Below are 12,426 nucleotides of genomic sequence, written 5' to 3' on the forward strand. Positions count from 1 at the left end.
AAAAAAACTATAGTGTAATCATTAAAAGATTTCAATGGTTTAAATGAATTTGAAAAAAATATTAATCTGATCATAGTTATTTTTGGTATATTTATAGAAATAATACCTATCAATTATAGCCATTGTTAAACAAAATAATGCATATCAATTATATACATTGATCCATTATAGCCATTGGTAAACAAAATAATGCATATCAATTATATACATTGAGATATTTTTAGAAAATAAATAATATATTAATTTGGTCATAAATTTCACGCTAGTGCCTGGGATACTTAATGATAAATCGTGTTAATGTATAATGTAAAAATTTGCAATATATTTGTGATGAAAACATAATTAAAATGACCAATTTTCAATAAAATAAAAGTAATGGAAAGACAATTAAAGCGACTTATTTATACACCTTCAAAAGACTTATTTTTAGCCCAGAAAACATATATGGAATGAAACAATAAATAAATATAAAAGGCACAAAATAATACTAAAACCTTCTAAAAAATAAAAAGTATTAATATTTTTTAGTACAATAAAAATAAAAGCAAAACTACTTTTCTGATAAATCCAACAAAAGGTGCTCATTTACAGGTGGGATTTACAAACATTCATGCATTTTGGATATCAATGGTCATACACAATTACACTTATAAGTAAACATTTCTTAAAGTCATAAATGATTAAAAAAAATGATGAACTGTATGATACATTTGCACCCATTTTAAACACCTTTACTATTAATGACAATCCATACATCAAGAATATGAGCAGCAAGACGTTATGTCGCCATCGAATTATTGATATCCTTAATATAGTCGAATTTGCAAGACATTTTTCTTCAATTGAGTATACAACTTTACAATAAAAAATCATATAAAAAAATGATAAAAAATATTGCAGAAATTTAAAAATAACCCGTTTTAAAATTCTTAATTATTGATATTCATACTTGCAGAAATTTTGTAATCGGTGGTGTTTATTGAAAAAATAACAGTATAATTTAGCTATTGATTTAGACTTTATTTCACAAATCAAATGTTAAAAAAGTTAAGATTTAAGGGAAATTGGTGATGGAAATAACAATAAATAGAAGGGTAAATTAAAACAATAAATAGAAGGGTAAAATAAATTCCAAAATATTAACGTGTGAAAATCATAATAGAAGGGTAAAATAAATTTGGAAATATTATCATGTGAAAATCATACTATTACCGGTGTATAACGTTTTCAGAAATCATGGATTGAAAATCGGTAGTGATGAGTGAAAGTTATCATTAGAAGAATCAATAACTAATTTCATAATGGTGAATCAATCTATTGACATAAGAAAATGTATCAAAATTCAACCTTTTTTATGATGAAAATATCTAAATCGATAAATATAAGGGTAAAAAAAATTAAAAAATATCAGCATGTGCAAATCAAATATCGTTACTGACTTAAAATGTTTTCAGAAACCGCAGATTGAAAACAGGTAGTGATTAGCGAAAGTCGTCATTAGAATAATCAAAATCTAATTTCAAAATGGTGAAGGAATATATTGACTAAAGAAAATGTGAAAAAATCTAAACTTTCTAACTGAGAATCCCAATCGATTATTTGTTGAGTTTGCTTCAGATCTGGTTTTGCAATGATTGTGTTTCCGAGTTTGCTTCAGATCTGGTTTTGCTACGATTGTTTGCTGAGTTTGCTTCAGATCCGGTTTTGAGTTTGCTATGATTGTGCAAGCATGCTGCAAATATTTAAGATGCAGAAGATCGATTGTATGCAGTTGCAGTTAGTAAGAAAAACATGAAAAAAAAATTGATGGAGGGACAGCACGACGAACAACAGCATTAACGTAATGAAGGAATGGTTGAAGAAAACTTTGAACCTGGGTCGAAATTATTTGCCATAATTTATAGATTAATGAGAGTAGAATTTGAAGGGTTTTGAAGAAGGCTAAGATGGTGAAGAAGCTAAATTGTTTTTTGCAGTTCCAAGGTGGTTCATGAAGACGCGTGTTGCATATTGATTCTTTCAAAAAGAGTGTTTTGGTGGCTAAGATAATGGCTCTAGAAATTCGTTAATGATGGAAGTTTTCCACAATTCCAATACAAAGCTGTCACAACAGTATTAATGATGGAAAAGAAAATGGACAATTGAAAGGTTATTAAATGATGAAAAAATTTATCTATTAATTAAATTATTAAAGGAGATGCAATTACCGCTACGTCCCCGAATGTCACCCTCAAATTGGTGATTATAGGGATATTGAAAGAATTTCATATGTCATGTACTTTATTATACTAGTATATAACCCGCGCGTTGCGCGGTTGACCTATTATATATTATTGTGATTTTATATAATATTTTAAACTTCAAATTATAGTTATTATATTTATTATATGACTATAAAATCTAAAAAATATATGTTATATAACTATAAAATCTAAAAAAATACATATTAAATGATGATAATTCAATATCACACATTTATATACACATGATTATGAATATAATAATAAAATATATGATAAAAAATATTGTAAGACCATTTTTTAAAAATGAAATAATATATAATATTCTTAAATTTATAGAACAATAGTGCTCAATAACTATTCTTTTCATCTTTAAACAATTTGAAAGGTGAATAATCAAATTAAAAATTTTAATATTTAAATTTATTGATAAAATAATAGTGTTTTAGAATTATATTTTACGAAAAAGTGATACATAATCCATAAATAAGAAAAAAAGACAATTAATCATTAAGTAACGTCAATTAAGTAAAATATTCTATTTTCTAAATTTATTGTTATTTAGAAACAGGAAAAATTTAGAATTGAAAACCTAGTAAATTTATTGTAATTAATATAATAATTAAAATTTTTACTATAGAAGAAAATTAGAACTTATATCCTAACTAAGCACAAATCGTACCATTGTAGAATTGTGAAGAAAGAGGAAAGAAATTAAACCAAAACATGCAAAACATGCAGAGTAATAATTAGAAATTATATTAGACAATATGAATATGAGTATGAAATGAATTTGAATATGATCATAATAGTATTTATGAAATATAATCAAAATAGTAAGATAAAATTTATTCGAAAAAATATGGATATGAAATAGATTTGAATAGATGTAAAAAAATATTGAAAACCTTCCAAAAGCTTTTAGATTAGATAATGAATCGGTATAGAATAATTCACTCATTCATTCAAATTTTGTCAAGTTATTCATCAAATTCTAAAATATACATGGAGAGAGAAAGTGAGAGGAAATTGTCTATTTAAGGAAGAAAGGAAACAAATTTATCTTTTAGAATAATAAAATGATATTATGAATCATCGTTTCATAAAACTCATTATTTTCTAAACATTAATTTTTGCAATAATTATAAAATTTGTAACTGATTTTTGTTCCAAAAATAAATTGTAATTTAATTAGTAATTATTGTTGAAATACATTTTATAAGATTAGAAAAATTTGTTGTTTATTCTTTATATAATGAGATTAATCACTAATAATGAGATTTTTATAATGGATAATCACAATAATAATGAAATTAAACTCTAATAATGAGATTAGTAAAATTATTGATGATAACATTAAACACTAATAATGAGATTTTTATATAAATTAGTAATTATTGTTGAAACACATTTTTCAATAAAATAAATCGAGCAAGAATAAAATTATTTGTTACTTTATATAAAATTTATTTATGAATACATATAATATAATTATATAAAATATACTATTTGATTAATCTATGTAGTGTCTGTGATTCGAAATAAAGAAAAACCAAAAAATACTTTTTTAGAGACATATATAATATATTATATATAAGATAAATGAGAAGAACATGAAGTTTTAATTATTATATATAATATTTATTATATATTAAAAACTTACAATTTTTTATATATGTAGTAAATAGTTTTGTATTCATCCTAATAAGTAGTAAATAATTTATTATATAACTATTTTTGTTTTCATTTACATTATAAATTTATATTTATTTTATCATCATATCACCTATATCTTAAAAGATAGAGGATATCATAATATGCACATCACTGCATGAAATTTATATTTCTCCACAAAATAAAGGATGCTCTTTCTTTTATAAGTTTTTTTTTATTAAGATTAACAATATATAATTGTAATTAGTTGTAAAATTTATTTGTGAATTTTAATCTATATAAAAAATTTTGGCACAAATATTTTTTTGCCAGATTAATATTTGGGACCACACAAATTTATTTTAAGAATTTAATTTTATCTAGATTATCATAAACTTTATAAAAAATCGTTTTGATAATTATTATTCTAATTATATAGCTATATAATTATTCAGATAAAACAAATATAAATTATAGAAACATTTAAATTATAATAACAAAAAATATGTAAATTAAGATATTATTAAGACAAAATAAGTACAAAATATACAAAATAAAAATATAATTATCAACATTTAAAGTTATGTAATAATAACATAAAATTTAAATGACTTTAAGATCATTATAATATCATTAATATTCTTGATCAACATATATGATCAACTCTTAGAGAAAAGAATACTATAAAACTATTAATTTTATAATTTATACACTAAAATTCACAATATATAATTGTAATTTGTTGTAAAATTTATTTGTGAATTTTAATCTATATAAAATTTTTTGGCACAAATATATTTTTTTAAATATTTTTTTGCCAGATTAATATTTGGGATAACACAAATTTATTTTAAGAATTTAATTTTATCTAGATTATCATAAACTTTATAAAAAATCGTTTTGATAATTATTATTCTAATTTTATAGTTATATAATTATTCAGATAAAACAAATATAAATTATAGAAACATTTAAATTAATAACAAAAAAATATGTAAATTAAGATACTATTAAGATAAAATAAGTACAAAATATACAAAATTAAAATATATGATCAACTCTTATAGAAAAGAAAACTATAAAACTATTAATTTTATAATTTATACACTAAAATTCATATGAAGGTACAACTAAAAATCATAACAAAAATTACATCAATAAAAGAGAAGAGTTTTATTTGACGCACATATTAGGACTAAACCGTGTACTTATTTGAGCGATCATTTCAAAGTCTTTCCCAGTCGTAATGATCCAACAACATTCATCCTCTTCTTTCTGATTCACATAGAAAAATTATATCAATAGATTCAGATGAAAAAACTATATCAATAAAAAGAAGAGTTTAAATATTTGTAATAGAACAATATGGTCTCTATTATGCCATACGAACCAAGACATACATGTAAAAGAGAAGAAAAAAAACTATTACAAAAAATTGAAGATTACCAAAATGATTTGATGTACAAATGATGATAAACCAATATCAGATATTTATATACAGGATGATTGTGCATATAGATAGAACATAAAAAAAAAAAATTTATTAATTAAAATTTATATATACAATAAATGGGTGAATGATTATAATTAAATAAAAGGAGTTACAAAATAGCAACAACAAAAAACAGTTCAAAAATTTATATTACATATTTATTCCATCAATACTATTTTTAAATTATTCTTATATTGTATCTGCTTCATTTTTTTATTTTTTATTATCGTTACTATTCTTTCTCAGTAATTTTTATGCATTTTAAGTTATTCATCCATTCATCCATGTTGGTCAAAGAATTTGTTTTAGTAATATAGAAGATTATTATATTCATAAAAATGCAAAGGTTAAATTTTATTAGTTTTAATTTATTAAGTGACTACAAATTTATAAAATAAAAATTTTAAAAGTTTATAATATTTAACGGTTATAAGAGTTATAAAAGGAGTAAAATACTTTAAAGAGGATTAATTGTGATATAAATTAAAAAAAAATATTAATGACATTTATTTGACAAATTTTTGTAAACAAAATTTATTTGAGACTTATCTCTAAAAGAAATGTAAAATTTTATAAAATATTTTAAAAAAATGGAAATCTTGACTTAAATTGAGAAGCTTTGTAAATATGCCACATAAGCATCAAATTATGTGAGAATGCCACATCAGCAGATTGTGTCTAGGGTTGTCATTAGAGGTGTCAAAAGAGCCCTTTATTGTAAAGCCCAAACAATTAGGCCCCTATATGGCCCCATTTTTTTAGGCCCTTTATTAAATGATAGTTTCTTGGGCCCCATATTTCAAAGCCCCATCATTTTTTTGTTTTTTATGGGGCCTAAGTAAGGGCCCCAAAGTATAAATTGTTTGAAAATTAATTTTATTTTGAAAAATAAAAAATACTTTTTTAAAAAATCAAAACTCAGTTTATTTTTTAGAAATTTTTAAAAAAATCAATTATTCCGAAAATATGAAAAATTGATTTTTTTTTTCCGAAAATATAAAAAGTCGACTTTCCAAAAAAATTGATTTTTTATCGAAAATACAAAAAGTCGACTTTCCGAAAAAATTGATTTTTTATCGAAAATACAAAAAGTAGATTTTTTCTCGAAAAAATCACTTTTTTGTCGAAAAACACAAAGTCGTTTTTTCCGGTAAAAAAAGCAATTTTTTGTCAAAAAAACAAAAAGTCATTTTTTCTGAAAAAATTTGATTTTTTGTTGAAAATATAAAAGAAAGACTTTTTCGGAAAAAACTAACCGTATAATTTTTGAAAATAAAAAAGTCGACTTTTTTCGGAGAAAAATATTTTTTTGTCAAAAATACAAAAAGTTGATTTTTTTTCGTAAAAAAATGTTTTTTTTTTAAATGGAAAAAGTCGACTTTTCCGAAAAAACAATTTTTTCGAAAATATAAAAATTGATTTTAATATCTTTTTCCATTGTACGCTAGCTAGCTAGCTTTGTGCCACTTTTATCATCCTGTGTTGAAACAACATGCATGTTGAAACAACATGCATTTTGATGTGAGGGAAGAGTCACGTAGAATAATTTTGTTACTGTGTTTCATGGTATGTGAAGAGAATTAATCTCTTTTTCTACAAGTTGCTTTTTTACAATGGAAAAATATAAAAAAGTCGTTTTAAAAAAAAAAACGATTTTTCCGAAAATTTGAAAAATTGATTTTTGTGTCGAAAATATAAAAAGTCGATTTTTTCGGAAAAATTGTTTTTTTACCGAAAATATTAAAAAAATTATTTTTCCGAGAAAAAACCAATTTTCGAAAGTATAAAAAATCAAAAAATTCAAATTTTTTAAAAAATATAAAAAAAATCGAATTTTCCAAAATAAAAAAAATCTGTTTTTTTCAAAAATAAAAAAAGTCATTTTATTTATTAAAAATAAAGAAGTCAAGTTTTTTAATTAAAAAATAAAAAAGTTAATTTGTTATGAAAAATATTTGATATAAAATTAGGGCCTTGAGGCCTTACTTAAAATTTAGGGGCCTTTATTTTAAGGCCCTACTTATTTTGGGGCTTATTTACTTTTGAAAATTTAGGCCCCTTATATTTTGAGGGCCTTAAGTATTAGGCCCTAGCCCTTGAAATTGACAGCTCTAGTTGTCATCATCACAACCTTACATTTATATTAAGTAGATTAAGAGTAGATTTTGAAGACACCTTTCACTTCTTCTAACACGTGCTGTATTGTGTATGACACGTGTGACCCGCGAGTTACTTGCAGTGGCTATCCAGCTAACATATTTTGAATGCATTGAAACCGAGAGCAACATTACTTTTTGTACGCAATGAAAACTCCAAACCGAGTGGAAGACAATTGGAAACAAATGAAGGTCATCCTATAAATATAAACACACACATAAAGTTATTCTCAACTTGCAACCTTAAACTGAGAAAACTTTATTTAGTGTACAAAGTTGATACTAGTAAAATTATGTCAGTTTCGGCAACATCATCACTAGTTACTCCTCCAACCACTAATAATATCTCTAGACGTTCGGCAAATTATCATCCCGACATATGGGGGGATCATTTTATTCAATACATATTCCAACCTATGGTGCTAATTTTACTTTGTTTTCATTTATCTAACTTTATTATTTTGAATGGAACATTTCAATTCTTTTAATGTGCAGGAATCGGATGAAACAATGAAGCAGATTATAATGCTAAAAGAGAAGGTGAGGCAGATGCTAGTCCCTTCAGACGCTTTGAGGGATGCTAATTTGATCGATTCAATCCAACGTTTGGGGTTATACCATCATTTTGAGCATGAGATTGGAGAATTATTGCAACATATTCACAATAACAATGTTCAAAATGGAATAATAACTCTTAATCGTAATGAAGATCTTCATTCTAATGCACTTATCTTCAGATTACTAAGGCAACAAGGATATCACATTTTGCCCGGTAAGTGTTGGATAAGTGTTGTTTCTTGGGGTAACCAATTTGGGGGTTTAACACGAAGGAGTATTTTTTACGTTGAGACTTTTCTTTAACGAGCAAATACATAATGTGAGAGATACATCACACTCACCCAAAACTTTACGGAAGATAATAGGCTATGTTGCGCATTCAGTATCTGGTATGAATATGTTAGTATGATTTCTTTCTTTAAAATATAATTATAAAAATAATAAAAGAATTATATTATTTAAATAAAAACAATATAATAAAATTAAAGAACAATTTGCTTTGAAAAGTTAATATTTACGCAACAATATAAATAAATCACGGTTAAAAAGTATCAATAAATCATAAAATTATGATTGAATATTAATATTTTTCTCCAATATCATTAAAAAAAGCCGTTTATACTTCAGGTTCATCAAGGAAAAGACTATTAACTAAAAATATTAGTTCTATAAAATAAATTTCATTCATTTCCATCAATATTCCACATTTTTGTTAGTTTCTTCATTATAAACTTTACTATTTTTTCTAAGAGAAGACGGAGATTTATATGAACAAAACCAAATCCTCAATCCTCTTTGGATTGAGTCTATTTCTTTACGAAGAAGATGAAGAATTTGGGTGTTTTAATACAATAAATTAGTTTTTCTTTTACTTTTTTATTTATAAATAGAATAAATAACCTAATTTTTATCCAATAAAAAAATTTAAAATTATACCATCTAAAAAAATTAAAAAAGTTATATACTTGTATCAAATGTGTACCGGTTGGTGTATCAATAAAATAAAAAATTGGTACGACTTCGGTGCGTACCGAGTGTGTATCGTACGCGTACCGGTACCCGGTATTGATACTTTATCTAAAATGGAATACACGTGATTCACAGGTAATGGGTGTATGGGTTCTCTCACTTATATAAAAGTTTAAATTTTCACTTTTCTAATCAATGTTGGACGATCCCACACTTTGTTTCTCAAAGTTTGCTAACTCACAATTGTTATTTTTAACACTCCCCTCAAATGTGAGTTTATCAACAATGCTTCTCGAGCAGGAGCTCTTTCATCCACGCACTTGTATCGCCGTTGACACTCTTCAACAAGACACTTCCTATCCACCACATGTTGAGAGTATTTTTTATACAAGAAAGTCAGTCCTTCACTCGAACTAGACTCTGCTATCATTGTTGGGGTCATTAATTATGAGAGTTCAACACAAGAGAACATTTTTACGTTGAAACTTTTCTTTAAAGAAAAAACACATCTTGTGAGAGACACACAACATACTCACGTTTTTGACAAAAAAACATACGGATATGATCCTTACGCTTATCCAAATTAAGATAAATTAAAACGGGGAAAATCTGAGGCCCAAAAAGGATACTTTGGGGTGTCGGACACTAATGTGTGTTAGACACCGCGACATACATACTCTTAAAGGAGTTTGTACTTCATAGGTTGTTGGTGGAAAGATAGTAGGGTAGTAGACAGTGATGAATATTACTATTTGAAATTTCAAGGCGTGCAAATTTTTTACTAAATTACCTTAAGGTTCATTTCACCCCACCTATTTTTGTTTATTGGATGCAATTGATGAGATTAACATCGAATTCTCTGCAAGATACTTTGAATTTCTTAATGTGAATTACAGAAACAAATTAAATTTTGTCGTTTGATAATAAGTTACATAAAGATGTTTACTAAACTTCACTCATGATTTAATGAAGTAAAAGGAGATTTAGAATAATTGAGATAGTAGAAAAATGACTATGCATATTTCTATTCAATGTTCTTTCTACGTCCCAAGTGTTTCTATTTATAAAAAAAAAATTATGTCACTTTGTAAAGATAAACATCTTTTGAAAAGAAATTTATTTCAAAATTTACACCCGAGCAATGTACATTTATCATACACTTGACTTAATAATACTTGCGATGCATTTGCTCATGTCGCTAATTTGAGTGTAGTGACGTGATATTTTGAATAGTTACATAATTTTCACATGGTAAATTATAATTGTTTTTAGTGAAAAAAATGACTCATACTCCTATTGCCTTTAAATGTTTTTAAGGGATAAAGTAACATAACCATGCATGTTTTATACATTTTTGTGGTGTTCTCAGATGTTTTTCAGAAGTTCAAGAATGAGCAAGGAAACTTCAATGAAACACTTGTTGATGATGTTGAGGGAATGTTAAGTTTATATGAAGCGACACATATGAGGATTCATGGAGAAGATATATTAGATGAAGCATTTTCTTTCACTTCCTCACACCTTGAAGCGATGACCACTCAATTGAGTCCTTCTCTTGCAACAAAAATTAAGCATAGCTTAAAGTGGCCTGTTTTTAAAAGCGTGCCTAGACTAGTGGCAAGGAATTATATTGCTACTTATGAAGAAAACCCCTCACATGATGCAACTTTGCTATTACTTGCCAAACTAGATTTCAATCTGCTACAAAAACAACATCAGAAAGAACTTGGAGATATTACAAAGTAAGTTTCATTATTACTATTTTTTCATGCAATATGATCACTCGTTATTTGGTTATTTATAATTGAACTTGGTTTATTTCTTTAATTATTAATTAGATGGTGGAAAGATTTCGACTTTGAAACAAAACTACCATTTGCGCGAAGTAGAATAGTTGAATCATACTTTTGGATATTGGGAGTATATTTTGAGTCTCAATACTCTAATGCTAGAAGGATAATGACAAAAGTGTATTGCTTCACGTCACTAATGGATGATATTTATGATAACTATGGTACAATAGAAGAACTGCAACTTTTCACTGATGCAATTCAAAGGTTTGAGGTTTTTGAATTTTTTATTTTTCAAAGGTTTGATGTTTATGAAATTTTCCTTGACCTACTAATTTGAATTGAAATTCTAGATGGGATATGAGTTGCATGGATTTTCTACCAGAATACATGAAATTTTGCTATAAAGCCATTTTGAGTTTTTTTGAAGAAACGGAGCAAGAGATGGCCAAAGAAGGAAGAGCTTTTTGTGTAAATTATGTCAAAAATGAAGTAAATATTATTACTCTCCATTGTTTCCTAGGGTTATTTCTTTCTAAACACTATATATCTAACTCATTTATTTTTGTTAATTATTTTAATGTGCAAACCAGTTTAAAAGAGCAGTTCAGGCTTACTATACTGAGGCCAAATGGTTCAATAGCAATTATATTGCAACAATGGAAGAATACATGGCTCATGCAATAGTAAATTCTGGATACTATCTAATGACATCAGCATCCTTCATTGGAATGGGATGCATTGCTACAGAAGAGGTTTTCCAATGGTTAACCAATAATCCCAAAATTGTTAATGCTTCAACAGTAATTGCCAGACTCGGGAATGATATTGTTTCCAATGAGGTAATCTAGCACAAGAATTAATTAACAAATTTTATTTCTTTAAATATTATATTATATTAAAAAGATACATGTTTAATATTTTATTTTATATTTAATTAGTTTGAACAGGAGAGAGGGCATGGTGCCTCTTCTATTGAATGTTATATGAATGAACATGGTGTAAGTAGAGAAGATGCAATTAATGAACTTTCAAGAAAAATTACAAATGCTTGGAAGGATATCAATGAGGAACTTCTTGATTCAACTGATGTGCCAAAGCCTATCCTTATGCGAGTTCTCAATTTGTCACGTGTTGCTGATTTGTTTTACAAAGATGAAGATTGCTACACTCACTCCCAAGGATCATTAAAGAATGACATAATTTCTATCTTGTTGAATCCATGTCCAATTAGTGGTAAATGAAATAGAAAAGTTTATTTGGAATTATTATTAAATAAAACTTTCAATAGCTTTATAAAATGTATGTTTATTTTTTGTATGTTTATTTTGTTGAACATTTGTTGTTTGATGAATAAAGGGTTGAAAATGCTAGTTGCTAGATTAGTTTAATTGTTTTTTAATTAATTATTATGCTTGAATTTCTACATCTCTTTTATTTTTGAAATTCGAGAGAATATACTTGTTGAAGTAATTGTTATATTGTTAAAATATTTTGTTCAAAATGAACATTAAAGTTATATTTTTCAAAATATTTCTTAAAAATAAGGATACATTGTATTGATGAAT

At 25.6% G+C, this 12,426-nt stretch overlaps 1 protein-coding gene across 1 annotated transcript; it reads left to right on the forward strand.

Annotated features, from left to right (window-relative positions):
- Window positions 1-7,771: 7,771 nt before the first annotated feature.
- LOC131607295 ((-)-germacrene D synthase-like) lies at window positions 7,772-12,209 on the forward strand. The gene is made up of 7 exons (XM_058879308.1): window positions 7,772-7,960; window positions 8,037-8,313; window positions 10,438-10,810; window positions 10,907-11,125; window positions 11,212-11,350; window positions 11,452-11,700; window positions 11,800-12,209. The coding sequence occupies exons 1-7, from the start codon at window positions 7,835-7,837 to the stop codon at window positions 12,100-12,102; spliced, it is 1,686 nt and encodes a 561-aa protein (XP_058735291.1). The 5' UTR covers window positions 7,772-7,834; the 3' UTR covers window positions 12,103-12,209.
- Window positions 12,210-12,426: the final 217 nt, after the last annotated feature.

This window comes from Vicia villosa, linkage group LG5 (genome assembly GCF_029867415.1).
Source record: "Vicia villosa cultivar HV-30 ecotype Madison, WI linkage group LG5, Vvil1.0, whole genome shotgun sequence".
Classification (NCBI taxonomy): domain Eukaryota; kingdom Viridiplantae; phylum Streptophyta; class Magnoliopsida; order Fabales; family Fabaceae; genus Vicia; species Vicia villosa.

Excerpts from the sequence above, each read along its gene's own strand:
- LOC131607295 (XM_058879308.1), top strand. The coding sequence starts at position 7,835 with ATGTCAGTTTCGGCAACATCATCACTAGTTACTCCTCCAACCACTAAT. Across the intron at positions 11,351-11,451 it reads TAAATTATGTCAAAAATGAA|TTTAAAAGAGCAGTTCAGGC; the intron begins GTAAATATTATT and ends TGTGCAAACCAG. Across the intron at positions 11,701-11,799 it reads ATGATATTGTTTCCAATGAG|TTTGAACAGGAGAGAGGGCA; the intron begins GTAATCTAGCAC and ends ATATTTAATTAG.